We start from the raw sequence: 25,395 nt of genomic DNA, 5'->3' as shown, positions 1-25,395 counted from the left end.
GCTCTGGGGGATCTCACAGGCAGGGGCAAGACTGGGGCCCCACCAAATTTGCTTTTGAATTAAAAGTAACTATGGTGTCGCCAAGGAGAAAAGATCCGAATGTCGAGTGGGGCCTTCGAATGGAGTCAAGGGAAAAAAAGATTCGAATTTCCTTAGTTTGAGATTTAGTGTTTTTATTTTGAAGATAATATCAGAAGGTCTCCAGGGTGTTTTCGGGCATGGGGCCTCGCGGAGTTCTTAGCTGGCCCTGTCCCAGGGAGAATCGGGAAGAGGCTGTAACAAACCACCCGCTGGCAGCCTAGGGACGCACGCCAGGAGGGCTCCGTGGAAGGGGCGGCGGTGTGCAGCAGGACCCCTGGCTCAGCCTTTGCGGACCGAGACCTGCCTCTGAGAGGTGGGTTCCGAGTTTGTCGCTGGAGAGCCCCTTTAAGGTAGAAGACTGGGGTTTTCTTCCAGTTGCAGCTTAGGGTAGGTAAACAATGCCCTCCCTCCGGCCTCCCACCCCCCCAGATTAAAAACCGAAACAAACCCAAACCTCCCAGCCTTGAGCCTCTTGCGGGCCAGAAAGCTCGGGTAGGTTTCCGTCCCGCTTCTCCTCTCTGCCAGAGTTTCCCTTGGTGACCAGGGACACTACTACAGGGTCCCTGTGAAGTCAGTCCACCTTCTCACCTCCGGTTCTCAGCCCGGCCTGCAAGGGCCACTTCCTTCCCGCAGCGCAAAAGGGGCTGTGCGCGCGCCTGAGCCTCGGGCGACTCAGTCTCAGTAGAATCTTTTCTCTGTTTGAAAAAGTCCTCGCGGGTCCCGGAACTGACCCAAGAGCGGCGAGTATCCCCGCGCGGCAATGGGCCTGGAGCGCGGCACCCTCCTACTTTGGCCCTTCAAACTGGGCCGCTGGAGCACTTAGAGCGTAGTTCCCTCCCGCGCGAACACAGAGCTGGCGGTTTAGAAAGAAAAGAGAGAGAGCGAGCGAAGGAGAGAAGCAAAGCCTCTGTAACCGGGTTTCCTCCCTCTCCTCTGTTGAACGCCCTACACCTCCCACCCGCGCTTCCCAATTCTGCGGACTTTTCTTAGGGTGGGGGAGGGACCAGAATGGCGGGAGGTCGGGAGAGCGCCGGGATCTCATTACCCACCCTCCGCTTTCCGAAGCTGGGTTTTCCTAGACCTTCGGGGAGTGGGAGCTCCCATGATAGTTTCTGCCAGGAACTTTCTTCCTCCTCTTAACGGTCCTCAGAAGCCCCTGTCGCCGTGGCCGGAACTTGCTGGACCCGCAGGAAATGATCCCGTCTCTCGACTTTGAAGCCGGTGTGGACCTCATCTTTGCATCTGGGCGAGGGCATCCTCTCCCACTTCTACACGGGGAGCAGCTGAGCAAATGTGCCAGGGAGACCACCCTGGGTGCCAGGCACCGACCGGCAGCTTCCCAGCCTGAGGTCGTCTCTAGCTCAGGGTTCGGGCAGCTAGGAGCCCGCAGCGGCGCGAAGCTCCCTTCGCTCACGCAGAAAGCAGCTTTCACCGCTGGAGTCCGCAACCAGAGCGCCCGCGAAGCTCCAGGTCCTGGGCAGCCAGGCCTACCTGCCAAGGTGCCACCCAAGGTAACGCCGTAGGCCCCAGTCTGTGTGTCCCGACCAGCTCATACTTCTTGTACGTTAAGATACTACACTTTAATAACGGAATTCCCAGCATTTTTTTTTCCTAAAGGAATTGCCCTGATCACTTCCCAACTAAAGTCATTGCTAGTACGGCATTTAGTCCTCTAGGGATCTTTTAGAAAAGGCATGTTAAAGCCACTCCTCCCAGAAGTTGTCGCTGGTGGAGTAATTGAGTCATAACTAATGTATTGCTTCCTGGATTATCATGCCAGTCTCCTTTCCAGACTGAAAGCGGACTCTTTCCCCTTTCCTGTTCTCGGTTGCCAGGGTGTCTTGCAGTATTTTCACAAGGGTCATAGAAACAGACTAAACTTAGGACATCAGAACAACCTGGGAAGACAAGGAGGGAGGATTGAATGTGAGAGGTGGGTGGTGGGTAGGGCAGAGGAGAGTAATAGAGGGGAAACTCGGACAACAAATTGAACAATAAAAATGAAACTAAAAAATAAAAAGAACAGCCTGGGGCATTTCAGGACTCCAGCTGTGCACTAACCAAGCTTCCTTTAGAGCGAAACACACTGGCCACCCCACTCTCCCCTCCCCCAAGGGTAATTAATGTTAATTTTCCTCACTTCCAACACACCTTCAACTGAATATGCAGATAACTTCAGACAACTAACAGAGTAGTTAACTGGGGACTAGGAATCCCTGTCACACATCATAAAAAGGTTTTAAGGCATTTCATTATCTCAGAATTCAGATAGCAAACCAGTTTGAGTGAACCAGACTCCCTCACCTTAGGTAGTTGTTATTTCTTAGAGAAAATACTTATTAAAAATTTTTAACGTCTCAATTGGCTCTTCTTTTTACAGAAAGGTCTTCTGCTCTGAGCTAAGATTTTTCTCACTGCTAGGAATGCAAAGAGGATGGTACTCCATTGTAGCTTTACACATTGGAGCTTGTGCTAGCTAACAGAACAGTAAACTAATACCTAGTTGGGGAAAGAAAATAATTATTTACTCTTGACCTTTTCAGGAGTGATGACTTAGACTCACCATCTGCTTATTCAGGGTTTGTTATATGGACCTTATGCCCCGCATTCCAGCATGTGAAGGCATTTATTCTAAATAAATGTATCAAAGAACATTTTCTAAGAATTTAGCATAAACATACTTTGCCAATGAAAGGACTCTTTTCTGCTACCTTGTCTACTCTGCCTTTACCCTCACTGCAGAAACAACTCTGGTTTTCTTAAAGTGGATGCAGGAGATGCCAGTGAAATGACAGGATAAGGGATATTTCATCAACAATGTGTGGATGGAGTGCATTGGAGGCCCAAACTGAATTTTTTAAATTCTTTCCAAATATTTAGCATTTTGCAGTGAAATTTCTGATTCTTTTCAAATATCTCAGAGTTTGGCAATTTCTGCACAAAATATTATTATGTACACATTATTTTTTCAGTTCCTATCCCAAAAAGGTTGCTATCCTAGAAAGAATTTTAAAGGTATTCAAAGGCAGTGATTAAATTAAATGAAATAACTTGTTCAGTGATAGTCTAAATACAAGGAAATGTTTTGCTAAGTAGTAATTTTAGCATAACAGCTGTGTACATCTTGTCCAGTATAGTTAAATTATCCTTGCTTCTGTTATCCATTTGTTCTCCTATATTCATTCATTCTCTGCCCTCCTCCTCTTTCTCTCTCTCTTTCTCTGTGCATTTGTGCGTGAGTGTGCATGCTTGCTGGGGTTGGGGGCAGCAGAGCCAGACTGCATCTTTATATTTCACTGTGGACTGAAATATCAACAAGCGAAATTTCAGCTGCAAACAAAACCTAGCATTCCCCTTCAAAGCTCACAAATACGTTGTCTAATTAATGCATTGTTTCCCGGTTTTGTAATTTACTTTCTAGATTCTACAAATACAAGTCAATTTCTTGTGCAATCAAAGTGAAAGAGACATACTTAACAACTTAAACATTTAATTTTATTTAGGATAATTTTGCATATGCCATTGCATAGGCCATATGTGGGTAAACTATCAAATAAATGAGTTAAATGGGTGTTATGCAGTCTACAAAGCATTGTGGGCTTGGGGGCCTAATTTCTTCTTTATTGAAAATTGATTGATATGAAAGGATAAAGGGTTACATCTTTGTGCTGACTCTCCTATTTAACATAGATTTCTTCCATCTGCAGTGTCCTTCCTTGTCTTTCATGGCAGGACAATATGTCTACTTATTTCAGGACCTACCTTCTCCAAGAGGCCTTCTTTGGTCAATTCCGCCCCACCCTAGGATAGTTGTCTTACATTTTCTTTCCCTAAACATTTATACATACATTGTGCCAGACAACTCCACATCTTCATTTTTCTTCATATTTTCTCCCATCCAAATTCTATACATGTTCTATACATGTAGGGACTTATTTCCCACTTATATAAGTAGAATTCACCAAATGGTTTGAGACTCAAAAAGGCTAATTCAGTAAGTAAATGCAAGAATCGAAGAGAATCCTTCAAAGACCTTAGAGGATCTGGAGGAGATTCCAAAGCCAACGTGCTTAGTCACCCTTACCCCTGACATTTTGTGTTGACCATCAGCAGCAATGATGACAGCTGACACAGCCAACACCCACATGGGTGTAACTGTTTATGTCCCATCCTCCTGCTTTCTCTCTTACTCCAGAGAAGAATAATAAAAAGTTGTTGCTATTTTAACATATTATATAATGGTAAACTTTGCTACTTTATCACCTCTTCAGTAATTTTAAATAACTGAAGTTTTTTAAAAGAAGGGATTATTAGAAAGTTGTTTAACTGATGGAGGTAAAAATTCTCAAACCATTTGGTGAATTCAATTATATTGCAACATAAGGATCATTAAGGATAAAATGAATAAATTAATGGGCATTTGTAAGCTATATTTAAGATTAAGCATCTAGAAGTTTATTAAGCTAATTTTGTTTTGAAGATTATCCTTCTAGGAAGGAAAGGTTAAATTTGCTTACTTTTTTCTTTTAACTCTTTCAAGTACTCTCTTGTGTCAACAAAGCAATGATTTATGTCAGGTAGGATGGAAACCATTTTCAAAGGAACTGCCATCTGATTTATAAATTAACTACAATAATTTAGTATTAATAACCAATGCTACTTCCCATCTAATATTTTATTTTTAAAGTGGATAATGATCAATTCTGTTGATCCTTCAACAACTTGTAAAGTGAGGATATTTGCAATAAGGTTTCACGAGAGAAACTGTCATAAGCTTTTACAGATGTCTCTTCTACTTGTAGAGTCGTATTTGTTTATCTGTGGGTTTCCAAAGCACTAAGCATAATGAAGGTAGTAGGTTTTCAGTTAATATTGATGGACTAAATCGATTTGTCTTTTGTTTTGGATGCTTTATATTCAATGGCTCACTTGGCTATCCAGCCGTCCCCTGAGCTATTATACCTTTTTTTCAGATGAGAAACAGTAAAATCTGTGCAATAATAAATAGCGAATTCTGAACTGAAATTGATGTATTTCCTTTCTCATTAAAATACTTGAGGAAGAGAGGGAGAGGGGATACATTGGCTTTATTACACATCTCATTGTTTTCCAGTTTTTACAGCACTACAGGAAAATAACAATTGCTAGCATGACAAGTTGCTAATATGACATAAATGTTATGACTTCCACTCTCAACTGACAATAATTGATTTTATATTAATCACAATTTTTCTTAATTTTTTACATATAATCATTTATGTAACATTCTTGAGAAATGTTTGGATGAAATATCAAAATATAGAGATAAAAGTTAAGATGTAAAAATATGTATCTAATCATTAATAGAGGAATAGGTTTAAAAAATAATTATATGGACACTTCAGAGTAAATGTTATATCAAAATATTACTATACTTAAAACAGCATTCTATACATTTCAGGAATGTGAATTAATGACAGAAATTATAGATTTCATTTTGTTATTTGTTCACTGAATAAAGATGCTTATGGAAATAAAGATATGGTGTATTTTGGAGTCAGAGTATTATTTAAGAAAATACGATGATCCCTACAAAGTTAAAGCATGTGATATTTCTATTTCAATTTTAACTGATCATGTGACATGAAGGAAGGTCATTTAATTTTTCTGAGCCTTAGTTTTGGGACATGGGCCACCATGATAATGTATATCTAGGAGGATCAGACATGACAACACACATGAAAATACTTTGTAATTTACCCCTTAATATGACATTGTTTTATTACCTTATATTACTGATTAGTCAAAATAAAATTGTCTAAGAAATACAATATTCGGAGATCACTATAATTGATGAGGAGGGCATGTCTGTTGCTGAAATAACTGTGTTCTCATTGTTATTTATGGAGAAAAAAGGTAAGCTACCAAGAATGTAAATATAGAAATTAGCTAAGTAATATTTGTTTTTCAGTCCCGCCAGAGGCTGAAGAGAAATATCAGTGTGTGTGCATGTGTGTGTTTACATAACTATGCAACATTACTGTTCTAAGAGACCCTGGATAACCCTCACAAACTTCAGGTTCATTTACATAGCTTCTGGCAGAATAATCACAGTATAATGAGTGAGGGTATGTAAGTGACCCTAAAGTTCAGAGTCCTCATGCAACCAGAGAGCAGAGCTCACAGAAAGTAAGCCCGAATTGATATACTGCATTGACTGATGGCCTTCTTTGAGGAGGTGTCAATTTAACTTTGAACCCAGAAGCTCATTGTGATCAGGGAAGAGCAGGGGATGTCTCCCAATGCAGAAAACTGTTGCCATAGCATTTTCCTTCTCTATTCCTGCCTACTCCTCCACCCCCAAAAGCAGCAACAATTTGTGCTCTACCGTTTTCTTTAAGGAGCCAGATACATTTTCAGGAGCCTGAAAGTGCATTCAGGAGTCCATTTCAGGACTCCAATGATGTGATTGTGATATCTAAACTGCTCTTGGTAGAGATATCGAATAAGTCCATTAAGTTTCCCAGGACAGAATCATCTTTGTGGATTCAACTGCAGAACAGGAAACAGACTCAGGGAGAATTTCAGCGCCCGCCCCCCGCCCTCCGCCCCAATTTCATTGACCCTCTGCACAATCCAAGCCACAATCGCTCCTGCAATACAACCTATTCTTTCAGCACTCGTAGCCGTGGACAGCTCCCTCACCGCGCCGGGTCCATTCCTCCGCAGTGAGCAGACTCGTGTTCAGCCTGCATCGGTCGGTGCGGCACTGGGCACCAAGTCCTCGCCAGCGCTCACAGAACACGCGCTCCCTACCTCCTCCCTCTGGGCGCCCCCGCCCCTCGCTCACCTCGGCTCACTCCAGCGGCGACTTTAAGGGATTCCCTCTCGGACGGCCTCTGCAGCATCACATCTGGCCTCATTCACGGCACGGCAGGCATGGATCTCCGAGGAAGAGCCGTTTTCAGCTGGAATAGACTTCGAGTTCTCCTGATGCTGTTCCGTGAGTAAACGTTTCGGCGACCGCGAGGGCAGAGTGCACTCTGCAGAGAATAGAGCCAGCATAGTAAAGTCAGTAGCTTACATTTTGCAGGGGTTTCTTTTTTCCTTTGGGGTGGGGGAGGGGACCGAGAGTCTCCTGCTGGTGGCGAGGAATTCCCCAGAGACCCACACACCTGTATGCGAGACGGAGTGCTACACGGGCCTGCTTCGTAGGGTCAGACCATTGACCAGAAGGGTGTTGTTTAAAATCCTAAGATAAAGAAAAAGGCCAGTGGGGTTATAAATTGGTAAAGGTTTAATGTTTAATTTAATTTTTATTATAAATTGACAACAGCGGAGTTGAATTTGTTGGCGCTAGGTTAGAGAAATGGCTCGCAGAGCGCACAGCGGTCGTCAGGGAACTTTCTCTGCCCAGGGCCTGCAGACCACTATCTCCACCCACTTTTCCGGGAAGCATGGGCTCACCGAGCCTGGAACCGATAGGATTTTTTCCCCCTGCAGATACAATGGCTCGAATCATGGCAGAACAAGAAGTGGAAAATCTCTCAGGCCTTTCCACTAACCCTGAAAAAGATATATTTGTGGTGCGGGAAAATGGGACGACATGTCTCATGGCAGAGTTTGCAGCCAAATTTATTGTCCCTTATGATGTGTGGGCCAGCAATTATGTTGATGTAAGGAATCTTTTCCCTCCCAGCTTGCTCCTAGGGCTCCAGGGGCAAAGGGCACCTCGAGACCCTATGAAGATCTGGGTCGCCCGCCTTGCTCTTTGAGCCCCCGCAGGCTGCTCCTGAATGCTGCATGGGGGTTCCGGCTTGTAACGCCTTCTGCTCGCCCTGCCTGCTTTGAAAGTAATCCCCCTCTCTGCTTCCCTAACGGCGGGGCCTGCACGTACAGCACCTAACCGCATGTTCTCGGACCTGGGAGCGCGCGAGCGCGCGAGCGCGCGCGCAAAGGAGCGCCCAGGCGTGCAACCCGGAGTTTGGACGCGCCGCCCTTTACAGCCCCCTCAGGGCCGGGTGCGCTGAGGGGGTGCGGGGCATCTGTGTTCCCAGCTGATCACGGAACAGGCTGATATTTCACTGACCCGGGGAGCTGAAGTGAAGGGCCGCTGTGGCCACAACGAATCAGAGCTGCAGGTGTTCTGGGTGGATCGCGCATACACACTCAAAATGCTGTTTGTAAAGGTAACTCTGAGCAGAGGGGGCGCAGACTCCTGGGAGGGTGTGGGCAGGGGCCGCCCTTGGGTTTCTCCACACAGAAGTCGCAGGGGAGGTTGATGCACTCCTCCCTGACTCGGCAGGAAAGTCACAACACGTCCAAGGGACTCGAGGCGACTTGGAGGCTGAGCAAGGTCCAGTTTGTCTATGACTCCTCTGAGAAGACCCATTTTAAAGACGCAGTCACTGGTGAGTAGAGGTCAGCAGACCTGGGGAGAGAGCTTAGGAAAGCATGGACACTCCAGTGGCTCAGGCATGGCAAGTGAATTCCTCAAGAAATTCCCCTTTGTTTCCAGAAATTAGGAAATGTTCTGGAAACCGATCATGGCTTTGAGCCATGGAATTTGCCTCCCAGGCCAAATCCACCCTGGTTTGTTCTCCAAGACAGACGGATGGAACGGCCGCTGGGTCCTCTGGACCTCTGGCCTTGGAGATGGGCAAGAAACCTTAGCCAGAATCAGCCAGTTGCTGGTGATCTGATGCTGGATGAGACGTGTCCTATGAGGGGCTGACTTCCCCTGACAGCTTCCGGGCGAACTCTTGTGATTTGTCCTTTAGGGAGGCACAGAGAAGAACAAAGCTGTGTATAGTTTTTTCTGCTCTTGGGTTTTTTTTTTTTTCATGTGCTGAAACTTGAAGGGAGGCAGAATGACTTCCCTTTTTGGTCGGGACCTGATGGTCTCACTATCTTTTTGCGCATGGCAGCAGGGCCCCCATGCCACCTTCAGTCATGGACTGCAGCCACCAGGAGTTCTAAACCGTGGCCTAACTATTAGGGCTTTCTACCAATCATTCCCACAGCTCACCCAGATTATCCAAAATTATTGTGGCCAGAGGAACGTTCATTCGCCAAATAACAATGCTTGCATTTGCAGGCACTGTTGAAGACCACGTTTAAATGTATTTATTTATTTATTTTGTAAATTGTCGAATATACCCATGATGGGGCCTTCAATCATCTGAACACCTGAGTTGGGGAAAGATATTGAGCCCATGAAAGACGACATGTCACTTTTCGTGTATGCCCTTTTAACATCACACCAAAAAAGTGTTTTTTTACCTTCATCAAAATTTATATTCAAGTATTTCCCTGGTTAAATTAGGGCTCCTTCCCCCACCAACAAAAGGAAAAGGGGGCGGGGGGTTAGGAAACAAAGCAGGCCAGTAAAGGAGAAAAAAGAAGTAGGTCTCCAGGGGTATATACGTGTGTGCCAGGGCGTCTGTCCAGGGCACCAGAAGTCAGACATGCTTTGAGAAAGATATTGTATTCTTTGGAGAGCAGTGTGAAATGTAAAAAACCAAGTCCCTGTTCTGTGTCTTTGGGATCTCTGTTGTAAGGTTTTACAGAGTAAACAAGGTTTTTAGGCTTCGTGCTCCTCTTCTAAGAAGAAATTCCAAAATTTCTACAAATTCCATATTAATGTTTAAGGAGCTCCTGCTCGTGAAGGAATGGGTATATTTGTCCTTTGACACCACCTGATGCCACAAGAAGAGCCCTGGCAAGGTGACACTGGAGGGGAGCTTGGAGCTGAGAGGCAAGAACCCACTCTGGCTGGGGAAGTTAATAGGAGCAAGGGGGTTCTGCCAATGAGAGGGGCCTAACCATCGCTCTGGGTCTTCCCTGCAGCTGGGAAGCACACAGCCAACTCACATCACCTCTCAGCCTTGGTCACCCCAGCTGGAAAGTCCTATGAGTGCCAAGCTCAGCAGACCATTTCACTAGCCTCCAGCGATCCTCAGAAGACAGTCACCATGATCCTGTCTGCAGTCCACATCCAGCCCTTTGACATCATCTCTGATTTTGTCTTCAGTGAAGGTAGGTTGGTGGGGTTGGTGGTGGGAAAAGAAAGGGAGGAGGGAAGGGAAGGCTGACTTTAGGATGGATGTAGAGAGGGATCTGCCAGGGTCCCAGGCTGCTGCCACCTGGATTTCCTCTAGGCTGACATGACACTACTTCCTTCTATAATATTTTTCAAAGAATAAAAGCAGTTAACTGAATCGTATCAACTTTCTCCAATGGCTCTTTTTCCTCCTTCCCTCTCTCCTATCCTCCTTAACTTTATTCTTCCCACACTTTCTTTGTTTCTTCATCTTTCCCCACCTCTCTTCCTTTGCCAAAAGAAGACCTTGATAGAGAGAAAGGTAAGAAAGTTAATGCAAATCTTCCAATCAAAAAGCAGCTAAAAATCTCAGGTAGTATCTAGATAGCCATCTATTGAAGAAGGGGTTTTGCATCTGTGGGCCTCAATTTCTCCATGTTCTTTCAGATACTTTCAGCTGTAGGTTTTGCCACTGTGAGTCAAAATTTTTTGTGACTAGAATGCAATAGGAGTGTGTGTGTGTGTGTGTGTGTGTGTAGATCACATGAAGATCACAGAGAGAGAATTATGAAGACCTGCCTTCATCTGTCACCTTGTAGGAGGGATATACCCACAAAGCTCCAGGGAGGCATGGGTCCTTGATCATTTCCCTCTGGGTTGTAAAAAATAGGCTTCTTCTCAGCCTGTGCTAGCCCCTGAAAGAGGACCAGGCAGATTCAAAGCATCCACATTTCCTTGATTTTCTGTCTCACAGCAGAGATAGGGCATGTCCACCTTTCTACAATTTCTCCAAGTCTAGCAATGATTTACACTCAGCAAAGGTAGGGAACGTGAGTTCTTCAATTCATTTGTTGTCTCTCTCTTGTCTGGGGGAAGTTGTTAAAGACAGTTGCATATTCGTTCTATTCCTCATGGCTAAAAAAAGGGGGAAATACTCTGATTCTTTATGGATGCTTTTGTTTGGGCTAGGGCTCTGCAGGTGAATACAGCTGTTCCATAGTGCAGGATATTAGGGAGTCTCCGTTTATGTCACACACAAATCATTGTCATTGCCCAAGGAAAGCAGCTTTCATAAAATGCCCGTCTCACTTAAACTATGCTGAATAAATCTACCTTCCCCGGCCCCGACCACATGATTGTTCAGAAGGCATTTAAGAGTTCCTATGTCCTTGATAGAAGGGTGAGGTTCTTTTTCATCCTTGTATTTTTAGCACCTAATACCGTGCTTGGCACATTGTAGCTGTCCAGTTACCTTTGGCTGAACTGATATTCTGAAGCTATGCACTCAATAAATAGAGACTTCCAAATGCCTCAGTGCCCGATGAATTAGAATTTAATTGGTTCAGTAAAGGAGTACCACATTGAATGGTTTTCATGGAAGGGTGGACTATTCCATTTTAATGTATATTCTATGAAATTGATACTAAACTCTGTGTCAAGACCTTAGCATTTTTAATAACCTATTTTTAAACAAAGTTCATAAATGTAATAGTGTCTTTCTTAAACTGAAAGTATTAAATATACTTATAACTGTATTTGTGATTATTGATGACCGATAGTTTTGTATGAAAATATAGGCTTGTGTAGTATCAGTCCCCAGGGACCCTACTATAGATGCTTCTGAGTTTACGTGGGTCCTTTCAAGAGTCTCGAGTACCTTTTTGATTTTTGCTGGCCAGCTGTTCTTTGGCACTTCTTCACCTCTGGTCCTGCTGGCACTGTAATTGCTGCTTTTACTAGTTTCTTACCATGACCTCACCCTAATCCACTAGGTTATTTCTGAGTTGTTGCTTATCGTTGATCATACACTGAGAAATTGAATCTCACGGACGTTTAGAATTGTGTACAAAGTAAGAGTAAATGAATTCTGAATAAGAACTGAGCTACCTTTCCAAAAATTGTTGAAGTTCGTGGTGTGGAACTAATGACATCTTTTGTTTGTAAAGCGGTTTTTTAATTCACTTCCAGATCCTAGACATGCAGAATAGACTTAGAGAGTTTGTAACCATGTGTAACTTCCTAAATGCAGACGCATGAAGCAGAAGCAAATTGCACCTGTCTCACCCAGGCTTTTCTGGGTAATAATTAGGATGTTCCCGTCTGTAAGGCACCCTGGAGCTTCAGCCTTGTTACTCTGGGGAGGAGGAAGCTTATTCGGAGTCACTCACTGGATCCAAGTGCCTTTGTGTGGCAGGGATTCTTTTGTTCCTGGCTCCTCCTGTCTGAGCCTCTCGGCCCTGCCCCAAACTGTGTTCTGTAAGAGACCATTTTATTGGATTTGGTGGAATTCAAAAGACTTCTTCCCCCCGCCACCATTTCCCAGAATAAACACTCAGGAGGCCCTGGATGTGTTAAAATGCCTGTGTGGGTGTGAGTGGAGTGTGCTTGCATGTATGTGTGTTGGGGAGTGTCTGGTCATATATCTATATGCCCACTTCAGGGGTGTGTACATGCAATTGGTCATGTATGTGCCTGAGCCATAGTATCAGGGTTTCTAATGAAGAATCTATTCCCCGTATAAGGGGGTCATACCTGACAGCCTGCAGTTTCACACCTGCCTATGTTATAGACTGAGAAAAACAAGGAAGGGTCAGTGAAGTGCGTTATTGCACATGCACAGAGGCCTCTCTCAGTCCAAATGGAGGTTGACATCTTTGTCACACAGATTCCTTTAGAACATTGAGCTTGGTTACTACATTTAATCCCCAGCTAAAGTCTCTTACCCAGCATGTCTCCAACTACAATGTGCACACGAATCTTCCATGGCAGTGTGTACAACTGCTGTGATCTCGTTAACATACAGAGTCTGGTTCAGTAGGTCTGTGGGCAGGGCCCAATGTGCTCCATTTCTAGCAAGCTTCTGGTGATGTTCCTGGTCTGTGGAATACTGTGGAGATGGGGTGGGAGGTGGCGGGGGTGGGGGTGGGTTGAGCTTAGCAAGGAGAAGTTATGACCATGAGAGGCAGTAACACACAAACCTTATTGCATGGTGCTTGGACAGGGTTGCATGAAAGGAAAACCCCTCAGAGCATGGAACTATGCAGAGGGCAGCACCTCATGGACCACCATCCAGAAGGAAGGAGAACAGCAGACCTCTTGGAGGGAGAGGAGTATTGGGAGGGGGCTTACGTGCTTAGGTGGTACGAGTCATTCAGCAGCACTGTGAGGAGCCCCTGGGTCAGAGAGCTCTGAGAGGCAGCAAAGAGGCTCCAGGCCTTATAACTACAGGACCCTATCTCATCAATGGGTGACAGCTGTTGGTTGAGGTTTGTTATGCAAAGCAGACAGGCTCTAAATGACTAAAATCTGCTTGTTTTGGACTGTTATAAAAATAATTGGATGTGTAAAATTTGAGTTTGGCACTGGAGGGCTTTGCAGCTAATGGGTCTCAGTCTTCAGTGGGGAAATAAACCACCTAGGAGCCAATACACAGAGGCCATGTTGGCTCAATTCCATAACAAATACACCTTGTGTGTCATCTGCCAGCCTGCAGTCCAAAGCACCCCTTGTTTCTCAATTGGGCTGGATTACCTTGCCCTCCCACAGTTAATTCTTTGTGTGTCCCTTGGAGGGCCCCAGAGATTTGTCTGTAATGGAGTGGGGGATGTGGCCCTGAGAGAAACAGATCAGTCTAAGTAGTGTAATGACTTGAATTGAAGGCAACTTTTATGCATAATGACAAAAGAAGCCTGGCAGAACATGAGGGGGACTCTGTTCCTCTTTATTAGAGACTCAGGTTTAACAGGCATTTAAAAGTTGCCATATAGGCTGGTTCCTTTTTAACTCTCAAGAAGAAAAACCAAACACAGCAACCTGAAAAGAAGGTCCTGAGATCCCTGCTTACAGTGGAGAAACTGAGGCTCAGAGCAGTGCAGTTACTGGTAAAGGCTGCACTCCTACTGGCTGCCAGGGCTGGGCCCAGGACCTGTTGTTGGGTATCAGATCCTGTGCTGTTAGCCTCTCAGAACCTCAGCTGCTTCTTCTGCTGAGCAACTGTAATTGATATGTAAAAAGGTTGTTGGGCATGCTGAACTCATGAGCTTTTTATCGTTGCTATGAACAGAGTGATTGGGAGATGCCACCTGATCTGTATTTCATCCAGAATTGTGGGGAAAACAATTTGTGTCCTAGTGGAAACGAATGTGCCTTATCTTTTGCTGTGCACCACCCTCGGAAGGCGCCCTGTGTTTAGGCGCCATGCCACATGCAGGTGGGGTTTGCTGATGCTGGTCCAAAGGGATATGTAGACCTGTGATTTACTTGGCACCTGCCAGTCAGGAAACATGTCACCCTGGGTAGTTGCTCTTCAGGGCCTCCTGTATAAGCATCCAGAAGGAGACAAGTCTGTTATTAAAACTGCTGAGAACTGTGTTGAAGGTGCAATATGGAGCCCCCAGTGTAGGGCCATGTCTCTGGGCAGTCTTCGAATTCTGTGTTCCCAGTACTGCCCTGGAACATAGTGTTTCCATTGGGGTCCTCCACAAGCAGATCCTAAGGCTGGGTATAAGTGCAAATAGTTTATTTACAAGGTGGTTCTAGAAAGCCTTGGTAGGGGATTGGGGGAGTGAGATAGGAAGGCAAGGCAGCCAGCACAGGTGCATTGATGAGCAAGATGCTACTGTGGGCACCTGGAGTCACACTGCTGGAACCTCTGGGTCTCTGGGAGAGGCTATAAAACCCGCCTTGACTATCCCACCTGAGATGGGGGCGGGAGGAGGGATAGCATTTACCTGCCAACTCCCATCCATTCAGATTAGGTGTCATCTACAAATCATGCTGTTAGGAATATTAGAAGCCATGATTAAAAACTAATGAAATCAGGGTACCTGACAACCTTTCCAATGGCTGTTGAGGTGGAAGGAGAGGTATTGACTCTGAGATGTCTAGCTTGCCTGGCAGTCAAAATCCATGGGACTGTGTGGCCAGGGTGACTGTCAAGGGAACCAGACATTGTTCATGTCTGCTACACCTGTATACTGGGAGAAAAGAACTTTCCTTGCTCCAGTGGAGCTTACAGGCTGGTGGGAAAGAATTTGTGCAACTGCTCCTTGGGCGTGTGCCTTCCTGGCACACAGGGCCTGCAGTCAGTACTGGCTTCTGTTACCTTTTTTTTATGGCTGATGCCTACATTTTGGTGAGAGTATCTCTTTGTCTCTAGCCAAAGTTGTCCAAAGTCCACTCATCTGAACAACTTCTCAGCATGCAAAATACACCTTGCTGAGGTGACAGGAGTTCGGAGCCAGACCAGAGAATATATGGAATGTGGAAACAGGGAGAACCCCCTTCCTTCAGCTATACTGTCAGACAGTGAAGGAAGCATGGGCAGCAAAAGGCTGCCTCCTCCTGGGACAGGAATCGTCTGTAGCATTCGCATAGCTTGAGAAAGCAGACAGCTTGCCTCTCGGCCCATCGCCCACCTCAGTGCTCTTCATTTGGGGTGCAGCGAAGAATTCTTGGACTTTGTTTGCCTCGGGGAATAAATACTACTTTGAAATGCAGTGCTCATCAAATGGAACAAAAGAAAATAAAACCCATGTACAGAAAACAGAATCTACGATGAATCGAGGTTTCAGTGGGGGACACCGGGTTTATGGTTGATGTGACCGTAGTTGGAAAATGAAACCGGCACTAGGTCACCCCTATGGTGTCTGCTCTGTCTTCCTCTGGTTCTTTCCAATGACTGGGTTGGTTGTTGCCATATCCAGCCCCAGGCCAGCATCCTGAGCCCCTGTTCTGTGTTCTCCAGAACTTTGAGGCCAGCCAGGACAGAGACATGAGTGATCCCAAGGCCTCTGGAAGTGGACAAGGAGTAAGGGGTCTTGGAGCATCCAAAGCCAGATTTGATCTGGGTTGAATTGAGAGGGGTTCTTCTTCCAGGCCCAAATCTAAGGCCTCACTTATTTTATAAGCTATGGCTGGTACAATCAGTTTATTGCACAGGATCTTAACCCTGGGGTCCATGGCATTCGTAGATAGAATTCAGGGGNAGATTAGGTGTCATCTACAAGTCATGCTGTTAGGAATATTAGAAGCCATGATTAAAAACTAATGAAATCAGGGTACCTGACAACCTTTCCAATGGCTGTTGAGGTGGAAGGAGAGGTATTGACTCTGAGATGTCTAGCTTGCCTGGCAGTCAAAATCCATGGGACTGTGTGGCCAGGGTGACTGTCAAGGGAACCAGACATTGTTCATGTCTGCTACACCTGTATACTGGGAGAAAAGAACTTTCCTTGCTCCAGTGGAGCTTACAGGCTGGTGGGAAAGAATTTGTGCAACTGCTCCTTGGGCATGTGCCTTCCTGGCACACAGGGCCTGCAGTCAGTACTGGCTTCTGTTACCTTTTTTTTTAATGGCTGGTGCCTACATTTTGGTGAGAGTATCTCCTTGTCTCTAGCCAAAGTTGTCCAAAGTCCACTCATCTGAACAAATTCTCAGCATGCAAAATACACCTTGCTGAGGTGACAGGAGTTCAGAGCCAGACTAGAGAATATATGGAATATGGAAACAGGGAGAACCCCCTTCCTTCAGCTATACTGTCAGACAGTGAAGGAAGCATGGACAGCAAAAGGCTGCCTCCTCCTGGGACAGGAATCGTCTGTAGCATCCGCATAGCTTGAGAAAGCAGACAGCTTGCCTCTCGGCCCATCGCCCACCTCAATGCTCTTCATTTGGGGTGCAGTGAAGAATTCTTGGACTTTGTTTGCCTTGGGGAATAAATACTACTTTGAAATGCAGTGCTCATCAAATGGAACAAAAGAAAATAAAACCCAAGTACAGAAAACAGAATCTATGATGAATCGAGGTTTCAGTGGGGGACACCGGGTTTATGGTTAATGTGACCGTAGTTGGAAAATGGAACTGTCACTAGGTCACCCCTATGGTGTCTGCTCTGTCTTCCTCTGGTTCTTTCCAATGACTGGGTTGGTTGTTGCCATATCCAGCCCCAGGCCAGCATCCTGAGCCCCTGTTCTGTGTTCTCCAGAACTTTGAGGCCAGCCAGGACAGAGACATGAGCGATCCCAAGGCCTCTGGAAGTGGACAAGGAGTAAGGGGTCTTGGAGCATCCAAAGCCAGATTTGATCTGGGCTGAATTGAGAGGGGTTCTTCTTCCAGGCCCAAATCTAGGGCCTCATTTGTTTTATAAGCTATGGCTGGTACAATCAGTTTATTGCACAGGATCTTAACCCTGGGGTCCATGGCATTTGTAGATAGAATTCAGAGGTCTGTATATTTCAATGGGAAATATTTCATCACTATTTCCCTTAATTTCTAATTAATATTTAATATTTTTTCTATCTTAAATGAGGGTAATAACCCGCAGTAGTATTAGTATTACCTGTGACTCTGTCACAAATAGAACTCATAGATATTTTTATCCACATTAGCTTGTGCAGATCTTGGAAAGTAACAGTTATGCTTCTTACCACAGCCAGTATATATGTGTATTTCAAAAAAGTACATATATTACCCTGTCCCGAGTGATTTAAAGATATTTTGATAGCTGAATTTTCGTGTAATTTGTTTTTTATAATCTTATACATTTTATTTTTATATTTTTATAAGCATCATTCTGAGGAGTTATAGTTTCATCATACTCATACAAAAAAGATTATGACCTCTGCTTTAGTGAATAGTGACCAGCACTGTCTGAAATGAGAGAGTAGAGTATAAATTACAAGACATGCAAAGTAGAGATAACTTTGGTGTCAGTTATGTGTGTATATATCTGTTCTGATTTGTAATGTAATTTTTTTCTCCCTGTGGGTCAGAGGCAGTTTGAAAACGTTGGTGTAAGCCTGAAAAGGAAATATGAGTTATTTACAGGTTCACAGTCTATCGTTTAAAACCCTTGAAGGTTTTCCAGAATTCAGAATATTACAGATTTTAGGAAGAAAATATACTGCATAGCTCATGTACAGCAGTTCCCCCTTATCTGCGATTTTGCTTTCCATAGTTTTAGTCACCTACAATCAACTATAGTCTAAATATATTAAATGGACGATCCCAGAAATAAACGATTCATAAGTTTTAATTATACAATGTTTTGAGCAGCATGATGAAATATCTCGCTCTCCCACTTCATCCTGCCTGGGACGTGAATCATCCCTTTGTCCAGCCTATCCACACTGTATATGCTCCCTGCCATTAGTCACTGAGAACTGTCCAGGGTACCACACTGACGACCTTGGTTATCGCAGGGCTGTGTTCAAATAACCCTTAGAGCCCATAGCACCACGCCACCTCACAATGCCCACGTCCTTCACCTCCCTTCCTCTCATTACCCAGGCTCTAGTCATCACACATCATCTTGTGAAGAAGATATTGCAATAAGGTATCTTGAGAGAGACCACCTTCATATAATTTGCAGTACACTATATTGTTATCATCGCTCTGGGTTATTTTAGTTATTGTTGTTCACCTCCAGTGTGCCTAATTTTATAAATCACTTATGATAAGTATGTGCGTATATGAAAATAATTTTATCTATATTCTTCACAATTTCAAGCATTTGCTGGGGGGCTTGGAACATACCCCCTTGGGTAAAGAGGGACTCTTGTATTATGGAAGACTCCAGAAAAGTTGGGCAGGCCTCTGTAATGAAATATATTAATGTATCTTCATCCTGCAGTGAAGCGAGTCTTCACACTAAGCAGGATGAGTGAGAACCATGCGCAGCCCACTCTTAGCTCAAGTCAGGTTTGGCTGCCAAATGAGTGATAACAAAATACTTTCGGTTTCCAGAACGTTGTGGATTTTGGAGTGATGGATAAGGGATAGCAGACTCAAGAATTCCCCTTTATTTGACTGACCTCTTAGTGGAAGGGGTCGGTACTTCTCATGATACCTTTCTAGATCCCCTATTTTCCCATGATTACTTTTGACATGTCCGTAATTTAATACTCCATTAGATACCACCTCCTGTGCTGTATTTAGTTCAGGTTTCTCCCTAAAGTGACAAAAACTTTGTCAGGAAATGAAACACAGGCCCTGGCTGGTAGTTCAGTTGATTAGCATGTCACCCCAATATGCCCAGGTTGGGAGTTTGATTCCCTGGTCAGAACACATACTAGAATCAACCAATAATGCGTAATAAGTAAAACAACAAATCAATGTTTTTCTCTCTCTCTGAAATTAATAAATAAAAATTTTAAAAAAGAAACAGACATTTAACTATATATTTTTAAAACATACATTTTTTGCCAAAATACATTATGCTTTTCTCCTGTGTTCTTTAAAGGAGGTGATATGAGGTGTTACTTCTTATAACTACACCAAAGTTATTACCAGTTAAGAATTACTTTCTGGCACTATGATTCTGATGCCAGATCCGGTATGTGGTGTGTTTTTTCTCAACCAACAAGCAATTTTCTGACACTGACTGGAAGTCCTATGATTCACCTGAATTCTGACACAATCCACCTGAAAATATCACCCGATCCCACAGGTTAAAAACTCAGTCCCTCCTCTCCACTTCGGACAACACTCTGACCAACCTGCTATATGTATGTTGGAGGTTTCCATGACCTTCTCCTCAGGTTCAATTAATTTGCTAGAGTGGCTCAGAGAACTCAGAGGAACATTTTACATCTTAGATCACCCACTTATTACAAAATATGCTTCCAGGACTTCTCTGAGCACACTGTTCTCCCCATATGTCCATGTGTTCACCAACCAGAAGCTGTCTGAACCCTGTCCTTTTGGATTTTTAAAAAAGATTTTATTTATTTATTTTTAGAGAGGGGGAAGGGAGGAAGAAAGAGAGGGAGAGAAATATCAATGTGTGGTTGCCTCTTGCACACCCCCTACTGGGGACCTGGTCCACACCCAGGCATGTGCCCTGACCAGGAATTGAACCGGCAACCCTTTGATTCATTGAGCCTGTGCTCAGTCCACTGAGCTACACCAGCCAGGGCTCCTTTTGGATTTTTATAGAAGCTTCCATTACAGAGGCATGGCTGATTAAATCATTGGCAGTTGGTGATTGAACTAAATCTCCAAGCTCTCTCCCCTCCCAGAACTCAGGGAATTGGGGCTGAAAGTTCTAACCCTTTACTCACAGGGTTGGTTTTCCTGGCAACCAGCCCCCATCCTTAGGTGACCTAGGGACTCACCCAAAGTCCCCTCATTAATATAAACTCAGGTGTGGTTGAAGGCTTGCTATGAATAACAAGGTAAGAGTTTGTAGCTAGCATGTGGACATTGAGCAAACCCCACAATGGTAACATAACACGGGCAATGGTGTGAGTCTTGGTGAGGAAAACAAATAACTTTTGTTATCAACAAAATCTCTATGCCAAGGGACTCCATTTCTATTCAATTGTTCTCTTCAAAGAGGCAATGTGAGATGATGGGGGGAAAACTCAGCCTCTGTCTATGGGGCTATAGGTAGAGCCTACAGTGCACCTTGCTGTTGTTACAAGATGCACCAAAGCTGTCCCTGGTGCACCTTGTAACAACAGCAAGTCCTTTCCCTGGGAAAATGGGTATATCTGGCCGCAAGTGTAGGACTCATAGAATTGAATCAAAGAGTGAAAGAGGCAAGTCCCCTGCTGGTTCTTTTCAGTCCTGGTTGTAACAAAATGGCTCAGTTTAGTGCTAACAGATCTCTAACATTTGCCAAAATATTTTTCTAAAGAAAACTAGTCACAATTTTTTAAGTTGGGGAATGTATGAATGTATATGTTTACATATTTATTTTAAACAGTTTTATTCAGGTATAATTGAAATATAATAAACTATACATATTTAAATGTACGATTTGATAAATACTGACTTAACACTATGCCTATGAAGCCATTGCTACAATTCAGAAATATCAACATATCCAACACCCCAGAAGTATCCTCATGCCCCTTTGTCATAAGCGTCCGACTCAGTGGGTTTTCAGAGACTGAATGTACCCTCCGTGGCCAGTACACAGACAGACCGGAAGAGCCCTAAGCCCTCCTTTTAAGCCGCTTTGTAATTCAACAGCCTCTGTGTGCCCGCTGCTCAGGTCTGCTATGGGCCTAATCCTAACTCGACCCCCAGCTCATGTCTGCTAAGTACTGCCCTGATTACACTGTTGAGTTATGCTGTTTGAGTCCAGACTGGGACTTCATTTACCCTTGGACAAATTCCTTAGTTCTTTCTGCCTCCGTTACCTTATGTGTAAAATGGGTATAATGCTGTTTACCATATGGATTGCTTATGTAGACTGAGACAATCTTTGTGCTTGGAACTGAAAGTTAATTTAAGGACCAGGCATGGTAAGGATGAACTTTTTAAAAGCTGCATATTTGCCTGTGATTTTCCAGATTCTTTTTCAGAGAGAAAAGACCCCTTGGGCTCAGGCCTTATCCTCCTTTCTGTTGGTCTCAGGTGAGCCAATGGGAGGGACTGTGTCGGCAGGGATTCTGGACCATCCTGGCACACAGCGGTTGCTCAGTAATGTTCAGTGGGTCACCTTGACTTAAGAACTTGGTCTTTATGAAGAGATATCTAAAGCCAGCTTTATCCAGTTGTAGCTTGTAATTTCAGTGAAAGACCACTAGTTACCCACAGGGAGCAAAGTGGCCTGAGTAAACGTGTGCTGGTCTCTGGGAGGCACTCCCAGTCAGCTCTACAACGTACTCACCTGGCTCCATTTAAAAATGGAGACACAGGACTCTGAACTGTTTTGAATTTTAAGAGAGTAAAAGTAGCATCAGCCCTGTGTGCTAGTAACATTTTCTTTCTTGATCTGGGTACTGGTTACACGGGGTGTTCATTTGTGAAAATTCACTGAGCTCTGCACTTTCATTTAAATAGTTTAGTATATTCTCTGGCTGGTGTAGCTCAGTGGATTGAGTGCAGGCCTGAGAACCAAAGGGTTCCCAGTTCGATTCCCAGTCAGGGCATGTGCCTGGATTGCAGGCCAGGTCCCTGGTGGGGGTGGCATGTGAAAGACAAGCGCACATTGATGTTTCTCTCTCTTTCACCCTCCCTTCTTGTCTATAAAATTTTTTAATCTTTAAAAAAATAAACATTTTAGTATATTTACATATATTAAAATGTAAAAACCTAAAGCATTCAGCCCAACGCATTTTTACCTACATTGTCACCATGTCACCCTCACCTTGATCAAGACACAGAATATTTCCACCACATCTGAACGTTCTTGTGTCCTGTTGTCCAGATATAAGCACCTTTAGGCTTTTAATCACCGTGAACTTAGTCCTACCTGTTCTTCAACATCATGTAAATGGCATCACACAATACGGACTCTTTGTGTCTGGCAGTTTTCATTCAACATATTTTTGAGATTCATCCATTTTGTTATGTGTAGCCATAGTTCATTTCTTTTTATTATTGATTAATATTCCATTGTATGAATATACTAATTTATTTATCCATTCTATTTTAATGACCATTTGGTTGTTTATCGTTCTAGGCTATATGAATAAAGCTTTTATGAACATATATGTTCAAATCTTTTTGTGTCCATATGTTTCCATTACTCCTAAGTAAATGCCTAGGAACAGAATGTTTGGTTATATGGTAGGTGTTTTGCCTTAATTAGAAAGCACTAAACTGTTTTACAAAGTATCTGTACCATTTTCCACCAATGGTGTATGAGCGTTCCAATTGCTTCATATTGTTGCCAACACTTGGTATTTTCGGGCTTTTTAAAGCTGTACGTTCATGTGCAATTCTCTCTGTGTATATTACACTGAAGTACTTCAACGAAAACTTACAAAATTAAAACAACCATAAAAATGATGATGGTTGTGTCTGATGCTAACACTCTGAACACTGGAAAAAATCATCTGGATATTTTGTCAACACCTGCCAGGAATCTGATAACTGATGTTGCCCTATGTAATTGGTGTATTTTTACTTTATATTATGCAAAAATACTGTGATTCAGCCTTTGAGTTGGTTGGGGAAATGTTGTTTCTGGAAAAAAAAAGTGTCTTCCCAAAGGTTCCTTGAGAGAGATTTTCATCTCCATTTTCCTTTTAATTTTGGTAGGAGGACTTATGATTTAGTACCTTTTGACAGAACCTCACTGCTTTTCTTCTTCTTTCCCATTTCAGAGCATAAATGCCCAGTGGACGAGCGGGAGCAGTTGGAGGAAACTTTGCCCCTGATTTTGGGGCTCATCCTGGGCCTCATCATTGTGGTAACGCTGGCGATTTACCACATCCACCACAAAATGACTGCCAACCAGGTGCAGATCCCTAGGGACCGGTCCCAATATAAGCACATGGGCTAGGGGCCACTAGGCAGGCAGCCCCAGGCCCCACTACCCCAGCTGGATCAGGCAAAGAAACAAAAGCACTTTACCACCTTGTACATGGGATACACCAACATAGCCACAACCTAACAGTCCTGGGTATCCAAGGCTTGCTTGGCCAGCGTCCATGCTTACACCCAGGGATGGAGGGATTTTTGGATTCACGGGGTGAATGGCAGTTGTTCTCTCCATGCTGGGGAATGGGAACAGAGGAGGCCACTCAGCTTTCATGTTCATGGGGCTTGGCTTTGACTCTCGAAGGAGCAACACGTTCGACTCAGAGGGGTATCTAGACCCATACTTTACCGATTAGAAAGACATCCCTCTTGGGAAGACACCCCTTTAGGTTCAGAGGGATAGGGGGTGCTTTGCTCCCCTGAACACAGTTGGCTTACCCCACACAATTGTCAATGCACACAAAATACAACCTCATGCTCCCTGCAGCAAGACCCTTGAGAGTGATCCATGCTTCTGGCTGGCATTCTGCATGTCTAGTGATTGTCTTGGGAATGTTTCACTGCTACCTGCACCCAGTGACTTTGCAGCACAAGAACACGTTTAATGTAACTATGCAGAGTTGTTTGGACTTCATAGTGTGCCAGGTCCACGTAAGGGGACCTGAAGAATCAATCAATCCATGTGAGCTTGTTTTTCAAAATGAATTAAAACACACTACACTCTGAAGTTTGGCTGCTTTCTTGAAACAAGGAAACAAACCTAAAATGGTTTCTTTAGCATCCAGAGGAGAGAGGGAAGTGATAAAAATGGGCTTTCCATTTCTGCAAGAGGAAAAGCAAAGAGAAGTCAGAGAGCCTTTGAAGGGGAAGTTGGCCTTTCCAGGTGAAACACCATGGATTTATTCTGGCAAAAAGAAGTTGTTTTATTGATGACACCTCTTGAACAATTGGCCTGATATTGCTTCTGATGCTTTTTGGTCTTTGGTTTGGTATTTCACTTTGGGTTAAAAAGCTGGCCTGAATATGGTCACCTAGGTTGAATTTTATTTGAAGTAAAACACAATTTATTGAAACTTCCTAGAGAAATGTACATTGTTTAAATTTTCCTCCGTTTCTAAATAGTCATTTTTTCAGAAGATCTGAGTGAGGGAAGAGGAAATCCTATTCTCTGGTGTTAAGGTGGACATCCTCCCATCCCTCTTCACAATCTCTACTACGAGAGGCAGCGTGAATGAGTCCATCTTCCCAAGTCTTCAACTGCTGACAATAGAGTATCCTTAGAAGTTCATTATCCCAGCAAATCTTGAGAAGTATCAGCTGTTTGTTGTTCTGTTATCCATTTGTTTGGTACTTTTTTAGTATCAGTCTTTCCCTCTGAATGATCTCTCTTCAGTGCCTGTCTGGTAACGGTGAGGGAAAAGCCCTGATTTCTCAGAAAACTTGCACATCGCACAGGGAAAAGGGGATGCTTTTGGTGCTGGCGGACATCTCCCCGGAGTTTACTCCATTTGGTCATCTGTGATCGTCTTACCTCCCTGTTCCATATCTGACAGCCCTTTTCTTTTTAGCATCTCATGTATTTTTTTCAAACTTCATATTTATTGAAACCACCCAAGGATTTGAGGAGAAATAGACCCTTAGATGTATGTGTAACCCCTTCAGAAAAACCTTTTAGAAGTTTGAGTCATATATCTGAAAACTATATATTTACTTAATTTACTTTCACAACATTTAAATTTGTGTCTTTAAATTTTATTTATTTTTTTAGATATTATTTATTTATTTTTAGAGAAAGGGGAAAAGAGGAAGGAAGAGAGGGAGAGAAACATTGATGTGAGAGATTGCTTCTCATACATGCCCTCTTAGGGACCAAACCCACAACCCAGGCAAGTGCCCTGATAGGGAATTGAACTGGCAACCTTTTGCTTTGTAGGGTGAAGCCCAACCAACTGAGCCATACCAGCCATGGCAGTAAATTTGTTTTTGTTTTTAAATTTACTTTCACAAAACATAGAACTCTATTAGTTTTGGTATTGTCATTTATTTAACAGTTTTGTTGTTGCTGTTCCACTTAT

The 25,395-nt window shown here is 43.8% G+C and overlaps 1 protein-coding gene across 1 annotated transcript; it reads left to right on the top strand.

Moving 5' to 3' along the window:
* Nucleotides 1–833: 833 nt before the first annotated feature.
* On the top strand, nucleotides 834–24,290 carry LAMP5 (lysosome associated membrane protein 5). The gene is made up of 7 exons (XM_037051662.1): nucleotides 834–1,592; nucleotides 6,738–7,063; nucleotides 7,564–7,736; nucleotides 8,118–8,249; nucleotides 8,366–8,471; nucleotides 9,910–10,098; nucleotides 23,164–24,290. The coding sequence occupies exons 2-7, from the start codon at nucleotides 7,000–7,002 to the stop codon at nucleotides 23,340–23,342; spliced, it is 843 nt and encodes a 280-aa protein (XP_036907557.1). The 5' UTR covers nucleotides 834–1,592; nucleotides 6,738–6,999; the 3' UTR covers nucleotides 23,343–24,290.
* Nucleotides 24,291–25,395: the final 1,105 nt, after the last annotated feature.

Source organism: Sturnira hondurensis, unplaced genomic scaffold, assembly GCF_014824575.4.
Source record: "Sturnira hondurensis isolate 20B ecotype Veracruz unplaced genomic scaffold, ASM1482457v3 Scaffold0007401, whole genome shotgun sequence".
Lineage (NCBI taxonomy): Eukaryota > Metazoa > Chordata > Mammalia > Chiroptera > Phyllostomidae > Sturnira > Sturnira hondurensis.
Note: the sequence above shows the minus strand (reverse complement) of the source record. Positions and strands in the feature narration are given on the sequence as shown.